This window comes from Molossus molossus, unplaced genomic scaffold, assembly GCF_014108415.1.
Source record: "Molossus molossus isolate mMolMol1 unplaced genomic scaffold, mMolMol1.p scaffold_m16_p_4, whole genome shotgun sequence".
In the NCBI taxonomy this organism is placed as follows: Eukaryota; Metazoa; Chordata; class Mammalia; order Chiroptera; family Molossidae; genus Molossus; species Molossus molossus.
The window spans coordinates 73,404,280-73,426,094 of NW_023425377.1; the positions used below are offsets into that span (position 1 = coordinate 73,404,280).

The window sequence follows — 21,815 nt, forward strand, 5'->3', positions numbered from 1 at the left end:
GGAGGGCAGCTGGACCCCCAGGCTCCTTTACCCCCTGGAGGCCTCAGAAATTTTTATGATCAACCTCAGGCCTGGGCAAGTGCCCGATCACTTCTGTGCCTCAGTTTATTCACCTGTAAAATGGGAGAAATGAGAATTCTTGTCACACATGTGAATGCTGGGCTATGCTTAATAAACGCTTGAGATTATACTTTTTATGGTGATTATTAGTCAGATGGCAAAAGAGACTCCCCCAGAGTCCGAGGACCCCTCCTCCTCGCCCCCTTCCCGAGCGTCTGTCCTGGCGGCCTTTCTTCCCCTCCCCTCTTGGCGCCTCAGTTTCTCCACCCCGACCCGGAGGAGGACACGCGCCACTCAGGCCGGCAGGGGCAGCACAGAGCGGCCCGGGACATCCGGAAGGGCCCCGCCTCCGGCCCCGCCCCGCCCAGCCCGGCTGCCCAGAACCAGGAGGCGGCGGCGGCCACGACCCTGACGGCGCGGCGGTGGCGGTGTTGGGACGCGGGGCGCCATGGCGGCCGCCGAACGCCGCGCCTTCGCGCACAAGATCAACAGGTAGCGCGGCCGCGGGGCTCCCTCCTGGCGGCCCCACGTGCCCGAGCCCCGCCCCCGGGTGGTCCGGCCCAACCGCGACAGGGCGCCCCCCATTCAAGCCCCTTCCGCCTTCGCCCGGGTCCGAGGAGGCGGGAGGGTGGTGGGGTTCGGGCTGGTGGTCGCGTCCGGGCAGCAAGCACGCTGGTGGCCGAGGTCCACCCTCGGAGCCGTGGGACCGTGGGGGCGTGGCCCGGGGGCCTTCCTGGAGGCGGTGGTACAGAGAAAGCTGTACCGGGCGTCCTGCGCGTCCCCTCCCAACCTCCAGGCCCCTCCCCAGTCCCCGAATCCCAGGGCAATGGAGTGGGGCGGCTTTTACGTCCCATCCTCTGTGCCTGGTTGGGGCGCCGGGATTTGTGAACTGGGATAGTGCTCCTGGCAGCCTTTGAATCCCATGGAGAAGTTTCCCGTGCGCTAACCCCCCAGCCCCCCCTCCCAGGATCCCGTGCCCAGCTGTCTAGGGGGCAGGGGACAGCTGTGGATGTCCCCCCGCCCTGCCTCAGGCTCTCCTAGCACCGGCTGGACGGCTAGAGATGGATGGGTGATTGAATGGAGAGAGTGGGGGCTGGGGACGGAACCAGCTGGTGGGCAGACAGGGGAGGGGACAGGCACCAGGCGCTGGGGGATCCATTTCCGTGGCCACTGAAGATTGTGAGAGACGGCCTGGGAGAGGGATGCTGGATTCTCAGGATGAAGAGGCTCTTCCTTGTTGGGGCTTTTGCCTGCACAGAGGGATCAGAATCTGCTTAGTGGTCCTCTCCACAGGGGACCTAACCTGGCCACCCCCAGGTGAAAAGCCACCCTGTGGGTCCAGCACTGGCCTGATGGAGACACAAGAAAAGATCTCACCCTTGGGGCAGATACAATAGGGGAGATAGATGAGAAGCACAATAAAGTAGATGATTTGTTAGTGAGGAGTGCTATGGGGATACACAAAGCAGAGAAGGGAGATAGGGAGGGTGGGGGCTATTTTAGATATGGGAGGTGGGTCAGGAATGACTAGATGAGAAGGTGATCTTTGAGCAAATATCTGAAGGAGGTGAGGAAGGGGTGCATCCATGCCCAAATATGGGAGAAGGGTCCAAACACAGGAAAAGGCCAGTGCAAAGGCCCTATGTGTTCACAAAGGCATGATGTGCTCACAGATCATCTGAGACCAGCTGGGCTGCTGAGAGTGAGGAAGGGGACTGTGGGAACAGATCGTGCAGGGCCTTGTGGGTTGTGGGGAGGACTTTAACTTTTGTCCTGAGTGAGGTGGGAGCCATGAAGGGTTCTACACAGAGAGATATGACCTTGTGTTAGTGGAATTTTTTTTTTCTGTCATCTCTATGTTTCTGAGCCATCTCTCTGTCTTGGAACTTTGGAGTCTCTGAGCCTGTTTCTTTGCCTCTGAATCCCTGTGTTCTTGGATCCTGGCTTCCACTCTGTGAGTAAGAGGGTCCTGGGTCCCACCTTGTGGAACAGATGCTACAGAGGCCAGGGTAAAGAGAGCAGAGAAGGGTCCTGGGGCCCCAGTGAACCACAAGCAAATGGCTCAAGTCTTCCAGCCACTCTCCGATGAGGTCTCCAGAGCTGTCTGGTGGACACTCAGGTGTCTACATGCTCAGATCTGGTCCTGTATTCATTTATTTATTTATTCATTCGTTCACTCCACAATAACCATATTAACCTGAATATAAGATAGTCCTCCAGTTTCCTAATGAACAGATTTTAGAAACAAGATTTTGGAGGACAACTTAAAAGTATAAACTCTTATAAATATAAATATTATGGACAAATGTTATTGTATGCAATATAATGTGTTCATTTTTTTCACTTGTACTATTTAAAATAAAATACAATAGCCCTGGTTGGTTTGGCTCAGCGGTTAAAGCATCGGCCCAAGGACTGAAGGGTCATGGGTTCGATTCCTGATCAAGGGCATGTCTGGGTTACAGGTGGGTGTGGGAGGCAACCAATCAATCTGTCTCTCTCACATCAATGCCCCCCCTTTCCACTCTATCTAAAAAATCAGTGGAAAAAATATCCTCAGGTGAAGATTAACAAAGAAAAATAAATACAATACAATACAATACAATATAGAATAGTGATAATGACCGGTACTTATAATATGCTTGCCATATGCTTATCTCCATCTGGGATATCAGTTGTTTGTCACCAGAGCCTCTTGATATAGGTATAACTATCGATGTGGTTAGGTCATTGTTGAGAGTCTCTTGTAGGGAAGTGAGCCCAGGAGTGTGGGGCCCCAGAGCACAGAACCATCTTGGAAACTGTGCCACCACATATCCCTAAGCATGTCTGTTCATTCTTCCTGGGCATCGAACAGCATCTTCATTCTGCCCCTCAATGGTCTGATATGGGGCAGCTTGCGTTTCTCATTTAAAGACAATGATTTGTTGGACTGGTGGAGGACCATGAAACAGACATTGACAAAATTCCAAAGGTACCTCTAGACTTTCAAGGAAAGGGCTCCTCCTTGTCCCATCCCAAAATATGTCTGCAAATATGAGCACACACCAATATCATTGCCTTTTTAAAAATTGTTATGTAAGACATGCATGCAGGAGTATGCAAGGTTCAATTGTAAAACAAATGCCAAGGAAAAATCACTTGGATCAAGGTGAGGGCCATCTCCTTCTTCCTGGGCCTCCCTGCTCCAGCAGCCCCTCCTGAGGTGCACCTGGTTCTGCCACTCAGAACCGCCATGCCAATGGCTACTGCCATCCCTTCCTCACTTGTATTATGGTTTCTCATTCAAGATGGCTCCCTTTCTGTTGTGTGTTAGTTTTGCCTGTTTATTTATTTAAAAATTTGTTTTTAGAGAGAGAGAAAAACATTGATTTGTTATTCCACACTTATTTATGCATTCATTGATTGATTCTTTTTTTAAAATTTTATTTTTATCCTCACCTGAGGACATTTTTGCATTTATTTTCAGATAGAGCGGAAGGGAGAGAGAAAGGACAGAGAGAGAAACATCGATGTGAGAAAGACACATCGACTGGTTGCCACCCACACGACCCCAACTGAGGCCGGGGACAAACTGCAACTGAGGTACATGCCCTTAGCGGGAACTGAACCTGGGACTCCCTGGACCGCGGGCCGACGCTTCAACTCCTGAGCCAAACCGGCCAGGGCCATTGATTAATTGTTGTATGTTCCCTGACTGGGTATCAAACCCCAAACCTTGGCGTATTGGGATCATGCTCTAGTCAACTGAGCTACCTGGCCAGGGCTCAGTTTTGCCTGTTTAGAGCATTCTATAAATGGAATCATGTGAGATGTCTAGTACATGGACCCAGCTTTCACCCAGCATGTCAGGAGGACTTATCTGTCCCATTGCCTGTAGTCAGGTTTGTCCTTTACATTGCTACATAGTATTCCCCTGCCTGTGCATTCTCTATCTTTGGTCAAGGAACACATGAGTTGTGTCACACTGGAGCTGTCACCATCAGGACAACTGGAGCTGAGAATATTCTCAGCCACATGTTTCCTCCTGAGGGTCCACGCCTCCAAGTGGAATTGCTGGATGGGCATATCTTTAGCTTTCCTTGATAATTACAGATGGTTTTCAAAGGGGGTTTTACCACCCGCATGTGAGAGCTATTGTTCTACGCCATCACTGGCACTCATAATATAGTTGTCTTTAAAATTTTCTGCCAGCCCAGGAGGGTGGGGTAGAGTGTGAAGAGGAATCTCTTTGTGGATATTTTTTCATCTATCATCAGATAGAATGGGAGGAAGTGGGAGAGAGAGAGAGAGAGAGAGAGAAACAAACAGAAACGAGAGAGACACACCGACGGTTGCCTCCCTCATGACCTGACCAGGGCTGGGGACGAACCGCAACTGAGGTACGTGCCCTTTTCCGGAATCGAATGCACAACTCACTGGTCTGCGGGCCGATGCTTTAACCACTGAGCCAAACCGATCAGGGTTCTTGTTCTGGTTTTATCGTCCTTTCCAGTGAGGGTAGACCTCTGCTAATCTAGCCAGCCCTGGGGTAAGGTCCACAGTTGTTTTTTTTGGTACGTGCCCCCAGTGGGAACCGAATCCGGGTCTCTCTAGTCCTCAGGCCGACGCTCCAATTGCTGAGCCAGACCGGCTAGGGCAAGGTCCACAGTCTTACATGATTTCCCAGTGATGCTCCATCTTTCCCCTCTGAGCACCTCTTTGGTGTCACACAGGGTTGTCGATTTTTCACCTTTGGACAGTTGAACTCACCGATAGCTATAACCCACCACCTGATCTTTACAGTTTCCCTCATTTGTGATTGTGAGATCACTTCTGGGAAAATCACTAAATTCAGCTCAACAGTTTGCCTGCTTTTTTGAAATGTGCTCGATGTGGGGGCATCTGATGTGGAAATAGAAAGAGAGAAGTTGGGGTAGGTTCCAAACACCTGAGAGGGTGGGGCTGCCCTTGGTGAGACAGGGAGACAGTGGGAGGGCAAGCGATGGTCATGCTAAGTGCAGGATGCCTGCAAGACCCCCCACGTGGGCATGCGGAGGAGGCAGGTGTCACAAAGGGCAGACCGAGGATTCATTAGTGTTTAGAAGGTGTTGAAGCCCCAAGGCTAGGCAGGACTGGTGTGCAGGGTATGTATGGACAGGGACAGGTAGGCTCTGGAGCCCCTGGTCTTGGCCCTTCTCTCCATCATGGGCCACATGGCGTGCCTAGTGCTGAGGGGGACAGACTTTGACCTCTGGCTGACCTGGGTTAATTCTGGCCCTGATGCGTTCAGCTGCGGAACCTGGGTGGGTTACGACCCCTCTCTGAGCCTCCCTCACCTTTGGTGTCAAACACAGGGCCAGAATTCTAATTTCCCAAGATCCTCTTTGAGGCAGAGAACCTAACTGAGTACTTACTGTGTGCCAGGCCCTACACTCCAAACAGCTCAGTAAAGTGTGGATACTGTTCCCCGAGCCTAGAGGTCACTCTCCTGTGCTCACCCAGCTCCAAGCACAGACCCTGTGAGTCAGTAACCGGCCCCCCTGGCCGTGGCGTTGTGGACCCATCCTTTTCCCACTCTGGGGCCTCTCTGAGCCTCATGACAAAACGAAGCTGGAGCTCCAGCCCTCCCCCTCCCTCTCCCTGCTCTGGGGCAGCAGCTGCAGAACAGCTGGGACCAGGACACAGACAGGTCCCCTGTGCCAGCATCTTGTGCAGATTACCTCCCAAGTCCTTGTGTGCCCAGGCTTCCAGGGGAGGCTGCCCCAATTTTGGGAATTTCAGGACAAATCCCTAATTTTGAACACCCTTTTAATTTTCTAGAAGCTCCTCCCTCCTCTCTCCCCTACCTCCCAGTCAATAGAAGCAAGAATCAGGGTAGCTGGCAGAAAAATAGAATACAGGGACAGAAGAGTGAGGCTGAGATTTCAAACTGGAGGACCCTGTGTTGGATCAGGGTCATGATCAAATTTTGTGTGACCCACATGGATTTGAATTCAGAGGCTTCTGGATGGGGTGACGGTTCTCAGTTGGCCCGTCTCCCTCACTCCACCCTGTTTTATCTGGCCCCTGCACACATCCATCTCATTGGTGGCCTGTGGACCATCAAGTTTGCAATTCTCAGCATAGTGCTTTGGGGGGCACAATTTTTTTTATTTTAATATGTTTTTATTGATTTTTAGAGAGAGAAGGGAGAGGGAGAGAGAAACATCTATTGGCCACCTCCTGCACGCCCACTACTGGGGATCAGGCCCACAACCTGGGCATGTGCTCTGACCTGGAATCAAATCGGTGACCTCTTGGTGCATGGGTTGATGCTCAGTCACTGAGCCACACTGGCCGGAATTGGGGGGAACAACTTTTTTTTTAAATCCTCACCCGAGGACATTTTTGCACTTATCTTTTTAGATAGAGCAGAAGGAAGAGAGAGAGAGAAACATTGATGTGAGAGAGACACATCAAGTGTTTGCCACCCACACAACCCCAACCAGGGCAGGGACAAACTGTAACCGAGGTACACGCCCTTAGTGGGAACCGAACCTGGGCCTTTCTGGTCTGCGGGCCAATGCTCTAACCGCTGAGCCAAACTGGCCAAGGCGGGAACAACTTTTTATTATGAAAATTTCTCAGCACACAGAAAAGTGGGAAGCAGAAGATGAAGCCTGAACACTCAGGCAACTGCCTTCTCAATTTTAAGAGGAACTGAGGCCTAGAAAAGGTATCCCAACTGCCCAAAGCCACATGGCTTAAAGGTCTGGGGCTTCCCTCAACTTAAGTGGATTTAAGAAAGTTGGACTAGGTAGGAGTTGGGAGGGATACACTCATTCTGTTAAACGCGCACCACACACACCCACACACACACACACACACACACATACACACAGCATCTGCTATATGCAGGGTCTAGCACTAGGGCCTCTGGGGACCACACAGTCCTGGCTCTTGCTTCACAGAGATCTCAGGGAGCAGGAGTCCATGCTCAGAGTACAGAGCCCAGCCTCAGGGCCTTTGCACTGGCTATTCCCACTGCCTGGCACACTATTCCCCCAGACAACTGCACGACTCTTTCTCCTTCCCCTCCTTCCAAACTCTGCTGAAGGATTGAGGGCCTGGGGGATCCCTGCCCTCACTGGGTCTGTCCCAAATTTTCCTGCTGGCCCCCTCCCCTGTGGGTCTTGCCCTTCCCTGACTTTGAAGGGCAGTGCAGATGTAGGTGACTCAGGCAGGCTACAGTCCTAACCCTGGTTGCGGGGTGTGCTCTGAGAGTTATGCTGGCCTCTGACACACTGTCAGCCTCGTCTCAGACTCCCTGAGAACGTGCATATGTGGAGTGCCCTCTGATTGCCAGGCCCTGCTCAGCTCCCCACAGCAGCCCTGTGAGGTCCGGGCAGCCAAAAATGGGTAAACTGAGGCTCAGAGGCAGGAGTGACCTGTCCAAGGCTCTTTAGCAAGTATGGGATGGGGCACACATCTTGGATGGGTTGTACAGTGAGATCTTTGAGGTACCCTAGGATGGACAGAGGTCCCCCAGATGAGAAAGCAGGTACCAGAGGGCTGGCGTGGTAGGGTCGGGGGTTGGACAAAGAGGGATCTAGGACCCCTCATGGGCCTTCCCAATGGCACTTGCCCCCATCTGTGCTTGGAGAGGGAGTAGGAAGGGCCCATAGTATGAGATCTGTGGGTCTGGAAGCCTAAGTTCTCTTGGCCGAGAGGCCTTGTTTTTTTCTTGCCACGCCTGGATTTTTCTCTTGTAGAATGAATTTTTTGGCCCTGAAGCCCAGGTTCTTGGGGCCCTGCTGCCCAAGTTTTTCTACTACTAATGCCCTCCTTGCTGTCCCTGCAGGACAGTGGCAGCCGAGGTGCGGAAGCAGGTGTCCCGGGAACGCAGTGGCTCTCCCCACTCCAGCAGGCGCTGCAGCAGCTCCCTGGGGGTAAGTAAAGTATTTGGAAGGTGCTCCCCACCCAGACCCTGCCCCCTGGCAGTGGTGGGGTTCCCCTCTGCCTGGGCTCTGTCTCACCCACCCCATCCCTGTCCTGAGGGGAAGCTGAGGGGACTTTGACTCAGCTGTGGCAGGGGAGGGATTCCTGGCTTGGCCCAGTCCTGTCCCCATTCCTGCTTCCCTGTGAGTGGGGAGGGGGTCCCCCTCTCTGCAGCTGTTGCCTGGTGGGGAGACAGCCCTGTGGGTGGTCTGGGTGGGGTGGGGGGGAGAGGCTCCAGCCCAATATAGCCCCACGTCCTGCTGTCTGGACCACCCAGATGAAGAGGGAGAGCAGCCTGGGGGTTGGGAGGTACATCCGCTACAGAGGGAAGGGGTGGGGCCATCTTGCCACTGGGCCTTAGGAATTGTCTGTTTCTTTGCTGCAGTCAATAGGCCTTTCCTTCCACCATTAGTTCCCTGCCCGTCCAGGCATAGGGTGTGATTTCCTGCCTGGAAAAAAGCGGGGGCTGGCCAAGCTGGGGTGAGAGAGGAGAGTCTGAGATCATTGCCTTTCATAGAACCTCTACAGTTCCAGCACTCTCCATGGCTCCCACTGCCCTCCTGTTTGAGTCTGAGGCCAGCCCATACCCACACTCACCCTCCACCCCCACACCTAGTGCCCAGGACAGGGGTCACACCCACTTTGCTCTGACTCAGGTCCCACTAACTGAAATCATTGAGCCCCTGGACTTTGAGGATGTGCTACTGAGCCGGCCGCCAGATGCTGAACCTGGGCCCCTCCGAGACCTGGTTGAGTTTCCAGCTGATGACCTGGAGCTGCTGCTGCAGCCCCGAGAATGCCGGACCACAGAGCTTGGGATCCCCAAGGATGGGTGGGTTCAACTCCACGTCTTCCCTGTTTGTAACTCCCCTCCGCCTCCATGCATCCCCTCTCCATTCAGACCTCCTTTCCTGTCAAACTCTTAGCAGCCCCAAATTCAGATCCTGCCTCCTCTGTGTGACCTTGGACAAGTCGCCCTCCCTCTCTGACCCTCTATCTCCCTATCTCTGAAATGGGCAGAAGGGCATGCCCCACCTCACAGATCACTGGAAGGACTGACACTAGGCCCTGCCTCTGTTTACCCTGGTTTTATTTTGCGCAGAAAGCTAGATGCCCAGGTGAGGGCCGCGGTGGAGATGTACACAGAGGACTGGATCATCGCCCACAGAAGGTGGGTCTGGCTGCGGGCAGCTCAGGGTGGAGGGTCAAGAGGCCGGGTCTGAGCCCAGAAGAGCCCGTTGCCTGTGGCCGGTCCTCCTGTTTATCTGCCCACTGTCCCTGCAAGGGCAGCTGGACTTCAGTGATGGCATGCAGGGTAGGTAGATGGCCTTGCAGGCATCTCCTGGGCCTTGCAGATGTGTTGGGGTGCATTGGGGAGCCCTGATCCCTGCTACCCACCCAGCCCCATCTCCCCCTAGGTACCAGCATCTGAGTGCAGCATACAGCCCCATCACCACAGAGACCCAGCGAGAGCGACAGAAGGGCCTCACCCGCCAAGTTTTTGAACAAGATGTTTCTGGAGATGAGAAATCTGGCCTGGAGGACTCGGTGAGGGAACCCTGGGTGGTGGTCACTGTAGGAGTATATGTGTGGGCTCCAGCTCCAGCTCTCAGTCACATGTGACTGGAAATGACCCAAATAACCTTGAATTTAAATGCTTTTTAAAATTGATTTTAGAGAGAGAGGAAAGGAGAGGGAGGGAGAGAGAGTAAGAAACATTAATCAGTTGCCTCCTGTACATAACTCCTGTACAACCTGGGTGTGTGCCCTGACCAGGAATCGATCTGGTGACCTTTCAGTACATGGAATGATGCTCAGCCAACTGAGCTGCACCGTCCAGGGTGATAACCTTGAATTTAAAAGGAAATTGACCCTATAGGTTAAAAGTTAAGGCTAATAATTATAAACATTTATGCTTAGTGTATACTAAGTACTCAGTACTTGTCCTCATCTTTCATCCTGTGAAGCAGGGCAACCATTATGCCCTTTGCAGGTTAAAAACCAAGGCACAGTCCTGGCCGGTTTGGCTCAGCGGTTAGAGCATCAGCCTGCGGTCCAGAGAGACCCAGGTTCAGTTCCCGCTAAGGGCATGTACCTTGGTTGCAGTTTGTCCCCGGCCCTGGTTGGGGTTGTGCAGGTGGCAACCACTCAATGTGTCCCTTTCACATCGATGTTTCTCTCTCTCTCTCTCTCTCCCTCCCACTCTGTCTGAACAAAAAATGGGAAAATGTCCTCGGGTGAGGATAAAAACAAAACAAAACAAAATAAAAAAACCAAGGCACAGCAAGGGGATTAGAGGGCCTTCACTGTTCCACTGCGTCTCTATCCTATATTTTGCCAGCTAACATTTACTGAACAGCTACTTTATACCAATAATAATTATACTAAGAGTTATTGTTATTATTTTCACTGTAACTATTTATAGAGGTAGTTGGGGAAACTGAGGCCCTTAGAGTTGGGGTCTAGATCTGGGGTCACAGAGTTGAGCTGGGATTTGAGCCAGGGCACTCTGGCTCTGACCATAGCTCTGTCTTAGATGTCAGGCAGGATTCTGGGCTGAGACAGCCCCTTTAAGAAGAATTCTCCCTGCCCAGCTGGTGTGGCTCAGTGGTTGAGCATCAACCCATGCACCAAGAGTTCGATTCTCAATTCTTGGTCAGTGCACATGCCCAGGTTGTGGGCCCAATCCCCAGTGGGGGGGCATGCAAGAGGGGCCAGTCGATATTCTCTCTCATCAATGTTTAAAAAAAAAACCAAAACAACCCTTCCTCTCCTGGCAACAGTGAGCAAAGTCCCAGGGAAGGCTCTCATTGGCCCAGCCCAGATATGTCCTTACCTTGGAGCCTTTCTCTGGGACTGGTAGATGTTGTGTTTGGTTGGCCAGATGAGGGTCATGTGAAGCTCAGAACCTGGGGATGAGAGTAGCCTTCCCAAAAATGGTAAAGGAGGGAGGCGCCAAATGAGTTTGTAGAAAGAGGATCAGCAAAGCCCATAGGAAACCCTTGTAGTGGTGACTCAGTGTTTGCCCATTCTTCTCTACTGTCAGGATGACCTCCGGCACTCCTCAGGCTCCCCAGAGGACACTCCTCGAAGCAGTGGCGCCTCTGGCATCTTTGACCTGAGGAACTTGGCAGCCGACTCACTGCTGCCTTCACTGCTGGAGAGAGTGGCCCCCGAGGATGTGGACCGGCGCAATGAGGCCCTACGGAGGCAGCACCGGCCCCGCACCCTGCTCACCCTCTACCCGGCACCTGATGAGGTGGGTGCCTGCAGCCCACATAGACCCTGAGGCCAATAACTATCCAACTGGTTATCTTATATATTATCCCACCAACATGTACTGGGTGCCTACTGTATACCCTGTAATTTTATTCAGTGTCTTAATTGGATGCCTAATATGTACCCCTATATTTATTCAAGCAATACTTATTGTATACCTTTTGTATAGACCTCTCTTTAATCAAACAGAATTTATTGAGTGTCTATTATATGCTTATATTTATCTAACCAATGCTTATTGGACACCTAGTATATACACTTTATTTTTATTCAATGGCTTTTATTAGACATCAACTGTATACCACTATATCTAGCCCACTTTTATTGGGTACCTAGTGTTTTCATTCAACCATTTATTGAATCTTTACTGTATACGCTTATATTTATTCAGTCAGTACTTATCTATTATATATATATATATATATATACATATGTCCAGTCAGCATTAATTGAATGCTTTCTGTATACATTTGTTTATCCAACTTTTAGTAGGTACCTACTGTATACCTCTGTATTTATTCAACCAACATGTTTGGATGCCTGTTGTATAGCAGGTACTGAGGATACAGCCCTGAGCAAGATAGACCTAAGCTGTGCTCCCCAAGTTCACAGTCTAGTGGAAGAGATACCCTCCTACCTGGAAATTACAACCCAGACAGAGTAATACCATAATGAGGTACTGATAATTGTCCTTCACATGGCCTTCAGTGTCCCAGCCACATGTCCAACATTGCAACAGGGCATTGTAAGCACTTGGAAAAGGTATCTGCTCAGGCCTCAGGGGTCAGGGAAGGCTTCCTGCAGGAAGTGCCAGGTAAGTTGTGACCTGAACCATGAGCAATCGTCGGCCAGATAAGGAAGAAGGGAGAGCAAAGGCATTACAGGCAGGGGAACAGCATGTACAAAAGCTCAGAGGCAAGGGACTTCAAGTTTAGTCAGGCTGGGGGTAGATTTGTCTCAGGCTGTGTATTCTAAGCTCTTCTTGGAGGATGTGTCCCAGCTTCTCCCCCTCCCCCTGGTTCTTGGCAGGATGAGGCCGTGGAACGCTGCAGCCACCCGGAACCGCCTTGTGAACACTTCGGACAGAGGATCCTGGTCAAGTGTCTGTCACTTAAGTGAGTGTGCTTACCTGCTCCCCCCTTCAGACATGCGAGGGATTGGATAGATAGATTATGGTGTGGCACACACTGGGCGCTCACCGTGAGAGCCGTGCCATTACCACGCGCAGCCACGAGGCCCGTGAGGCCATGGGCTTTTAGACGGGATATAAGACTTCCTTTTTTATTATTCGAAGCCACCAATCCTTAAATGCTGTGTGCCAGGCTCTGTTCTCAGCCCTTCACGTGGATTAACTCTAATCTTCACTACAACCTTGTGAAGTGGGCCCAAGTGGGGACGCCGAGGCACAGAGTGACGAAGTCATTGTGCCTAAAATCACACAACTTGTTAGGTCAGAGTCTAGCACACTCCCACTCTGTTGCTGGGATGCAGGTGGAGGGGGCCCTGATGACCCTGGGGCTTGAGGCCCCTTCCACATCAGTCCCCTAGGGAGCAGCCAAAAATGCGTGGGAATGGAGCTAAACAGGATGTGGCCTTGGACCTGAGCCTAGCCCTGCCCCTTTCCATCCTGAGTTCCTGCTTGGACAGGGCAGGAAAGGGAGGCCTGGTCTGGCTTGAGGCCCGGGTGGGCTCCAAGCACAAGGGTTGGGAGTTCTGTGGGTTCATCTAGTCATTCAGCACTCATTGAGTGCCTACTGTGTACAGGGCATGTAATTGTGGGATGACTACACAGGGCTCTCTAGGTGGGGGACACAGCACACACAAAGGCAGGGAGATGTCTGGAGAGGGGGAAAATGAAATCAAGAGGTGGGGCGGGGCGGGGCCATGCGGGAATTTGTTCTCAGGGCAGTGGGAAGCCTCAACATTTAAAATTTAAGCCCTGGCCGGTGTTGCTTAGTGGTTAGAGCATCGGCCCACACACCAAATGATCATGGGTTCAATTCCCAGTTGAGGACATATACCTGGGTTGTAGGTTCGATTCCTCGGCCCTAGTCGGGGTACATATGGAAGGCAATCAATCAGTGTCTCTCTCACATCAATGTTTCTGTCTCCCCCACTCCCTCCCTTCCACTCTCTCAAAATCAATGGAAAAAATGTCCTTCGGTGAGGATAAAAAACAATTTAAGTTTTAAGATGCTTCCTTAGAAGGCAGGTGGTGAGTGGGTGCCAGCAAGGCAGAGTAAGACAGGGAAGCGGTTACAGTGATCATTCAGGTGAGTGCAGATGGAACTCAGCCCAGGGTGGCACAGGTGGCAGAGGACACCCAGAAAGGGGAGACAGGGAGACCCAGGAGTTGAGAATTTTAAGCTGGGGGGTGGGGGTGTTGTGCCAAAAGCCATCTCTGTGCCAAATGAGCAAGGGCCATGATATTTGGGGGAGGGGTTCTGTGTGAGTTACTTACTGACAGAGGAAAGAAGAAAAAACCAGTGCCTCAGTTACTTCTTTTGCAAAATGGAACAGGTCTTTTCTGCAAGCCCTTAAGTGGTGGTTCCATGTGGCCCAATGGGAACTAGTTGCTCCCCATGCTGCACAAGGCTGGGTTGGGTTTCAAGAAAGAGTGGGAGTGTGGGTGGTGGGAGTGTCAGGTGCAGCTTCTGCCAGATGGCCCCATTCACCCACAGGTTCGAGATCGAGATTGAGCCCATCTTTGGCATCTTGGCCTTGTATGATGTGCGGGAGAAAAAGAAGGTAGGAGCCCCTTTCTTCCCCTTCCTCCCTTCCTCCCCTCCTTGGTGCAAGGCTGTGGACTTCCTGGAGGTGGTGGTCCAGCTGCCTCTTGTGCCCCCAGATCTCGGAGAACTTCTACTTTGACCTGAACTCAGACTCCATGAAGGGATTGCTGCGAGCCCACAGCACTCACCCGGCCATCTCCACCCTGGCCCGCTCTGCCATCTTCTCCGTGACCTATCCCTCGCCCGACATCTTCCTGGTCATCAAGGTGCCACTGGGGCTGGGCAAGGGTGGGGTAACAGTGAATACTACAGGCGTAGTCCTTGCTCTCATGGAAGAACACAGATATCCCAAGAACGGTGATCAGGCCTCTTATGGCAGAATCACAGGCAGTGGGGCAATCCTGGAGGAGGCTCCTGACCCAACCCAGGTGGAGAGAAATCACTGAGGCATCCGTTGGGAGGTGACAGTTGGGCCAAGACCCATGAGTGGGCAGTCTGTAGAGAAATGGCATCCTGGCATAGGGGGACAGATGTTAAATATATATATATATTTATATTCATTCCCACTTATTGATTTGAGAGAGAGAGAGAAACATCGATTTGTTGTTTCACCCGTTAATGCATTCACCGGTTGATTCTTGTATGTGCCCTGATGGGATCGAACCCACAGTGTTGGTGTATTGGGACAATGCTCTAACAAACCAAGCTACCCAGCCAGGTCCTAAAATATATATATATATATATATTTATTATTATTATTTTTTTTATCCTCTCCCGAGGACATTTTCCCATTTTTTGTTCAGATAGAGTGGGAGGGAGAGAGGGGAAGAGAGAGAGAGAAAGAAACATTGATGTGAGAAAGACACATCGAGTGGTTGCCACCCACACGACCCCAACTGGGGCTGGGGACAGACTGCAACCGAGGTACATGCCCTTAGCGGGAACTGAACCCGAGTCTCTCTGGACTGCAGACCGACGCTCTAACCACTGAACCAAACTGGCCAGGGCCTAAAATATTTTTTTAAGTTGAGAGTTTTTCAGTTTAGGGAAGGAAAGACCTAGTTGACACATTTATTTGGGATTTTCTGTTTCCCAAAGTGAGCTCAAATTTCCCTTCCCAAAACATTCAGTTAGGTTATACTAGTGACATTAATTGAGCACCTATATGCAGGCACTTGCTCACTGTCAGTCAGGTGTCACAGGAATTTCCGCCTTTAGTCCTCACAGCTGCCCTGGGAGGTAGGGGTTGCCGTGGTTCCATTTCACAGGGGGGGAAACTAGGATCCCATGGCCCAGAGTGGTCGGGGTTGAAGTCCAGTTTTTGTGGCCCAGAGCCATGCTTGGAGTGGCCTCTGTTTATACTGACAAAGAACTGTAGATGCAGGGAAAATATAGAGCCTTGGCTTTGGGGTGGGTTCAAAGGTGGGGAAGGGCAGCTGGCCAGGCAGGTCAACTGCTAGCACTCAGTCCCAATGACAGTGGGAGCCATGGGAGGTGTTAGAACAAGAGCTCTAGTGGATGGGGTGTCTGGGGGCTCATGAGAGGTCCAGGAGGTTGGGGGTAAGGTGGGAAGGTTAGGCTCCCACAGCACCTCACTGGGCCTGTCTGTCCCTCAGTTGGAGAAGGTATTACAGCAGGGGGACATCAGTGAGTGCTGTGAGCCCTACATGGTGATGAAGGAAGTGGACACAGCTAAGGTAAGGGGGTGGAAGCTGGACCTGGTGGTGAATGGGCTACCTGGCAGGGCAGATCCTGCATTCCGCAGGCCTGGGGCACTGAGTTTGTGGATGTTGGAGGGTCTCCCCACAGAACAAAGAGAAGCTGGAGAAGCTTCGCCTAGCGGCCGAGCAGTTCTGCACCCGCCTGGGCCGCTACCGCATGCCATTCGCCTGGACAGCCGTGCACTTAGCCAACATCGTCAGCAGTGCTGGGCAGCCAGACCGCGACTCAGACTCAGAGGGTGGTGAGGAGGCGGGGCTGAGGGCCCTGGGGCGGGACTACTGGGGAAAGGGAGGGCGCCCTCTGCTGGCCTACTCTGTACCAGGCTGAGTCTCCAAGTTTCTCTGTCCCTCTCCATCCCTCACTGTCACTGCCTCCCCTAGAGCGCAGACCTGCGTGGACTGACCGTCGCCGTCGGGGGCCCCCAGAGCGGACGAGTAGCGGGGACGACGCCTGTAGCTTCTCCAGCTTCCGCCCTGCTACGCTAACTGTCACCAATTTCTTTAAACAGGTGTCTGGCCACAGGGCAGAGGGCAAGGGGAGGGGTGCCCAGGGACCCCCCGTGTGGCCACACAGGCCCCGGGGACCCAGCTCATGGGGGCGTGTCTGGTGCAGGAAGCTGAGAGGCTCAGTGATGAGGATCTCTTCAAGTTCCTGGCTGACATGCGGCGCCCATCATCCTTGCTACGGCGACTACGGCCTGTGACTGGTGCGTGGTGCACTCCATAAGCAAGAGGTGTCATACAGTCATTCAGCAAACACTGACCACCTGCTGTGTCTGATCCTGGGGTCTCAACAGTGACCATGATAGACAAATCCCTGATCAGGGGCTGGACTTTTCAGTGGGGTCCACAGATTAGAAACAGAATAAATAAGACAGATATTGGGTCACTGGGGGGATGTAGTGGCTGGCGGGACATAAATCCTGAGGGCAGAGCTGATCAAATATGGGGGTAAGAGATGGGAGTTGAGGGCAATTTCTGGCCTTATTACCTGAAGGACAGCCACGAGAGAACATTGTGGGAGAGTCAGAGCCCTAATCCCAAAGCCCAGAGAGGGAGGGGCCTGGCCGAGAGGCTCCCAGGCAGGTGCAAACTGGCTCCTCCTCCCCAGCCCAGCTCAAGATCGACATCTCCCCGGCCCCCGAGAACCCCCACTTCTGCCTATCCCCGGAACTGCTTCATGTCAAGCCCTACCCTGACCCCAGGGGCCGGCCCACCAAGGAGATCCTGGAGTTTCCCACCCGTGAGGTCTATGCTCCCCACACAAGCTACAGGTACAGCTTCTGGGGCCCAGTTGGGCACTTGAATGGGGGGCATTCAGGCATCATGCAAAGTGAGGCCCCCTTTCTCCCAGACACACACAGACACCCAAGGTGAGATGCCACTACTCGCTTTAATGTTTGTGTAGGTATGAAGGGACACATGTCTTTCCTTCACCCCCTCAGTGGGGCCATGTCTTCTACCTTCGTCCCCACTTGCTTCTGTCTCTGATCCGTGGCCGGAAGCGGGGCCTGACAGCCTGGCTGACCCCAGCAGACAGGCAGCTCCTCCCTGTGCAGAGGCCACATGGGGCGTGGAAGCGTCCCGAGGTGCATGGCTGATCCTTAGTTCTGCTAGGCAGGCTCAGGCTGGGAGCGCTGCTGTGTGGAGTCTGGAAGGGAGATGAGGCTCAGCCAAGGCAGGTGGGTGGCGAGGTGGCCCATCCAGTACCCTGCATACCTCCAGTCCAATTGCTCTGCACGCCCAACCCACACCAGGCTCACCTCTCCTGGATCTGTTGCAACCGGTGCTGCTGTGCCACCATCTCCCGTCTCTGTTGCTCCACGTGGCCCGTGAGGGCCCACATGATATGGCTCTGCTTGTCAGCACGGGCCTGTGGGGTCAAGACAGAAACCTCAGCTGGGGGCCACCTCACTTCCCATCCTCTGATCATATCCAGTCCCCCACTCCCATTGCAGCTGTGTGACCCAGCAAATCACTGTCACTCTCAGGTCTCAACTTCCCTATCTGTAAAATGGAGAAGAAATGGGACTCACTTGGTGGGATTATGAGCATGATACGGATTATTAAAGGGCACAAAACAGTGCTGGGTATTTACTGGACACTCAAGAAATGTTACCAGGTACCCTAAAAGAAAGCATTTATTGAGTGCCTAGCATCTTCCTGGCCCCATGCTGAGTATCTTATCTGTATCAAGCCCCTGGCTGCACTCTGAGGCATCATTGTCGCCTTTATTTGCAAATGAAGAAACTGAGACAGGGAAAGGGACGTGGGTTTTGCCCAGGGTCACACAGGGAGAAGCCATGGTGCTGGGAGGCTGACCTAGATAGGGGGGCATCTCTAGGACTTGCTCTAGAAGCAAGTTCTGGCTGGGAATCAGGGTCTCCACTCCCCAGGGCTGGGAGCCCCTTACCTTTAAGGCCTCAAATTCTTGGTGGGCACGGCCCAGCCAAACACTTCTCAGCCGGTCTTCTAGCTGTTTCATGCTCTCCCGCAGCACCTGCTGTCCCTGGGCTGCCTCCCCCAGTGCCTGGGCCGTGGCTTCTGCCTGTCGCTTTAGAGCATCCTCTTCCATCTGGTCAGTAGTTAGAGAGACATTAGTAGAATGACCAACTTGTCTTTGTTTGCCTGGGACATGCCTGATTTTAAGGCTGAAAGTACTATATCTCAGGAACCCTCTGTTCCTGGGTAAATCCAAACAGTTGGTCACCCTAAAACATAATTCCAGTGCAGATTATTACCCACCCCAGGAAGTAAGAAACTGCAGTCCTCACCTGTATCTCCAATAAGCTTGCTCGTAGCTCCTGTGCTGCATCCCAGCCCTGGCCGACCTCCTCCCCCAGGAGCCCCAGTGCATGGTTGTAGAGGCCTAGGCTATGCCTGGCCTCCATCAACCGTGCATCTGTGGCCCTGTATACACCGTTGAGGGCCTGGCCCAGCTGCAGGGACCCATGGAAGAGCAGGGTCAGCTCCTCATGCTGTGCCAGCTCCAGGCTACCTGCGGGGGCTGCAGAGGCAGGCCAAACCATCATTAGCAGGGCACAAAGCAGACACAGTGCAAGCATGGTCGTGACTGAGTGGCTGGAGGTGCAGTCATGGAGACACTGCTGCCTCCTTTTATGCCCCAATACCCCTTTAATTCCTTGTCAATCGTTAACCAACCAGTCGGGTGCCTGTGTTGTGCAAGGGCCTGGCAGAGGCAGCATGGTTGCATCAGGTGAATGTCTAGCTAGGCCACGCTGCAATCACGCTGGCTGGGGCTCAGGGCCAGGTGTGGGCTGGGGGCACTGGGAGAGAACAGGCCCAGGCCCTGCAGGGGAACCATGGGGCTTTGAGCTTTGGCTTCCCCACCTGTGGATAGGCACAAGTAATGGTAATAATTGGGAGGCTTCTTTGGGTTCTGCTGGTTTGCTCAGGGCTGTTCCACTGTCATTGCAGTAGAGGTTCTCATGCCCTTCCCACAAGCCAGTGATGCCAGGCGTCTTTGTTGGCCTGCTTGAGAACTGGGGGTGGGTGGGTGCAGGTGGCAGGGACTCTCCTAAAAGAGTCTCTGACGTCAAGACCCACACATGTCCCAGATCAGTGCTAACTGCCAGTTTTCTCTCTGGAGAACTGTGGGCAAGTGCCTCACTTTCCTTGCTTGTGAAATGGGGTGACATTAGTTTTGCTTCACAAGCAGCTTGTGAGAAGTAAGTTAGTTCTTTCATGTTGAGTGCTTAGAACAGAGCCTGGCACACAGGTGCCCCATTAGTTATTGGTGCAGTCATTGTCATCACTGTTTGTCGTCTTTGGTATGGTTACGGAGGCTCAGCTGGGAGGCTCAATGCCCCCATTATACAGTTAGGGAAACAAGCCCAGAGGGAGGTTGGGGCTTGCACAGAGTTACCCCTGGGGAAGGAGGCAGACTTCTGGCCCCAGGCCAGCCCCTACGCTGACTCTAGTCTCAATTTTTCTACCTGAGAGACAGGTCATATAACTAGTGGCCTCTCCTGGGGGAAGGAGATGACAGGCCCCTGAGCATGTGAGGGGCAGGTCAGCCTGGGCAGGGCTTATGCCTGACCCATTGGCCACCTGGGAACCTCAGCCCTGAGTACCCATTTGTCCCCTGCCCTTTGCCTCACCATGCCTCATTAGTGCCCCCCAGAGACCTCTGTGTTTCCACCCTCTGCAAGTTTCCCCATCTAAGCTCTGAGGGTGCTCATCTGTCTCCAGCTCGCTGCCAGTCACATTTCCAGACCGTGCCCCTAACTGCCCCTCATCCAGCCTTCAGTGCCTCAGCATGTGGCCACTGTCCTGTGTCCCAGGCCAGGCTTGTTTCAGTAAGCCCAGCCCCTTCTGTCCCTTTGATGCCCCCACCCCTGTGCCCACAGGAACCTGCTCTATGTGTACCCACACAGCCTCAACTTCAGCAGCCGCCAGGGCTCCGTGCGCAACCTCACTGTGCGAGTGCAGTACATGGCGGGCGAGGACCCCAGCCAGGCCCTGCCGGTCAGTGGCTGGGCTGGGGAGTGGTGGGTAAGGTGTCCCTGCTGGGCCCCTCATGGCCCTGCTCCTCCAGGTCATCTTTGGCAAGTCCAGCTGCAGTGAATTCACCCGTGAGGCCTTCACACCGGTGGTCTATCACAACAAGTAGGTGGAGTCGGGACTGGGACAGATGACAGGACAGGAGCAGGAAGAGGGGAGGGAGGGGCGGGTTCTAGAAGTGCTTGTCGGGGAACCCAAGGCAGAGAGCAGAGACAGTGGGGTCTGCAGGACTGGTGGTACTCATGACCAAGGGGGTAGGGCAGGCAAGGGGAATCCCAGTCCCCAGCTGAATGCCAGTCTGGCCCTACCAGGTCCCCTGAGTTCTATGAGGAGTTCAAGCTGCATCTTCCAGCCTGTGTGACCGAGAACCACCATCTGCTCTTCACCTTCTACCATGTCAGCTGCCAGCCCCGGCCTGGCACAGCCCTGGAGACTCCTGTGGGCTTTACTGTGAGGCCCCCCACCAGCCTGCATGCCCCTCCTCAGCCCTCCTGGCCCCTGCCTGGCCCACCCCTGACCCCCAGCCTCTTCCTAGTGGATCCCGCTGCTGCAGCATGGCCGCCTGAGGACAGGCCCCTTCTGCCTCCCTGTGTCTGTGGACCAGCCCCCGCCCAGCTACTCCGTGCTCACACCTGATGTACGTGCCCTGGTCCCCCCTAGCTCCCCAGGCTTGTGCCTCATGGGCCCCCAGGAATGCATTACCCACCTTCCCACCAACACCTGGTGCCTCACCAACTCCTGTTAGTGTTCCCCACTCTCCTTGTGGTCCCCCATTCATGCCCTGCCTTTCTTCCCATCAACACCCCTGGGAGCCTTGTCTTCTGTCGGGCCTCAAGAGCCCCTGACTGCCTCATCACCCCTGTTATTGCCTCTGTGTGTCCTACTGCCCCTTGTGTCCCTCCCTGTCCTCCACTGTTCCTGCCTCATCCCTGCCTCTGCACTCTCGTCTCCCAAGCCCTGCCTGCCTCCCTGATGACTGTCCCCCAGGAGTACTTCAAGGCCAGTCATCCCAGCCTCCTCCGTGAATGCTCTGTCACCCTCCTATGTACCTTCAAGCTGTTCATTCATGCCTCTGGGGCCTCAAGTCTAACATTATGCTATTTCTTGATTCATTCCCTTCAATTAATGTTCACCCTGGGTCTCCATTCTCAGCCCGCCCAGTGGAACCCAACAGTGCTCCCTCCCAACTGCCCCACCCCCATCTCTGGGCTGGGCTGGGGGCAGGGTACCCAGCTGCTCCCCCAGGCAGGGCCATGCTCAGGCTATGGTGTCGCAATAGTTGAAATGGCTGGGGCTGGCAGCCTGGTCAGTGGGGGCGGGCCAGTTGGTGCCCACTGGTGTGTCCCTCCCACAGGTGGCGCTGCCGGGCATGCGCTGGGTGGACGGCCACAAGGGCGTGTTCAGCGTGGAGCTCATGGCTGTGTCCTCTGTGCACCCCCAGGTAGGTGTTGGGACGGAAACCCAGGAGTTGGGCAACAGTTCCCACTGATCAGGGAGAGGCCTGGCCTTGGGCCATGGACATGACTTCAGTCAGCTGGAC

The 21,815-nt window shown here is 53.6% G+C and overlaps 2 protein-coding genes across 3 annotated transcripts in view; one reads left to right on the top strand and one right to left on the bottom strand.

Annotated features, from left to right (window-relative positions):
- The first annotated feature begins 501 nt into the window (after positions 1 to 501).
- DOCK6 (dedicator of cytokinesis 6) overlaps positions 502 to 21,815 on the top strand; it is a 45,407-nt gene continuing 24,093 nt past the window's right edge. The window contains exons 1-19 of one of the 2 annotated variants that reach the window (XM_036240238.1): positions 502 to 552; positions 7,883 to 7,970; positions 8,676 to 8,851; positions 9,122 to 9,190; positions 9,438 to 9,567; positions 11,066 to 11,278; positions 12,328 to 12,413; positions 13,980 to 14,046; positions 14,147 to 14,296; positions 15,647 to 15,727; positions 15,840 to 15,993; positions 16,133 to 16,260; positions 16,365 to 16,458; positions 16,863 to 17,025; positions 20,122 to 20,239; positions 20,310 to 20,380; positions 20,587 to 20,725; positions 20,811 to 20,912; positions 21,630 to 21,716. In XM_036240238.1, coding sequence (XP_036096131.1) covers positions 509 to 552; positions 7,883 to 7,970; positions 8,676 to 8,851; positions 9,122 to 9,190; positions 9,438 to 9,567; positions 11,066 to 11,278; positions 12,328 to 12,413; positions 13,980 to 14,046; positions 14,147 to 14,296; positions 15,647 to 15,727; positions 15,840 to 15,993; positions 16,133 to 16,260; positions 16,365 to 16,458; positions 16,863 to 17,025; positions 20,122 to 20,239; positions 20,310 to 20,380; positions 20,587 to 20,725; positions 20,811 to 20,912; positions 21,630 to 21,716 — 2,160 coding nt within the window. In that variant the 5' untranslated portion in view covers positions 502 to 508. The remainder of the gene's footprint in view (positions 553 to 7,882; positions 7,971 to 8,675; positions 8,852 to 9,121; positions 9,191 to 9,437; positions 9,568 to 11,065; positions 11,279 to 12,327; positions 12,414 to 13,979; positions 14,047 to 14,146; positions 14,297 to 15,646; positions 15,728 to 15,839; positions 15,994 to 16,132; positions 16,261 to 16,364; positions 16,459 to 16,862; positions 17,026 to 20,121; positions 20,240 to 20,309; positions 20,381 to 20,586; positions 20,726 to 20,810; positions 20,913 to 21,629; positions 21,717 to 21,815) is intronic. The other variant, XM_036240237.1, reaches the window with a different exon arrangement.
- On the bottom strand, positions 17,145 to 18,816 carry ANGPTL8 (angiopoietin like 8). Its single transcript, XM_036240239.1, is given in 6 exon segments — positions 17,145 to 17,190; positions 17,192 to 17,283; positions 17,285 to 17,348; positions 17,515 to 17,624; positions 18,165 to 18,326; positions 18,526 to 18,816. Coding segments are annotated over 6 exon segments (765 nt in total).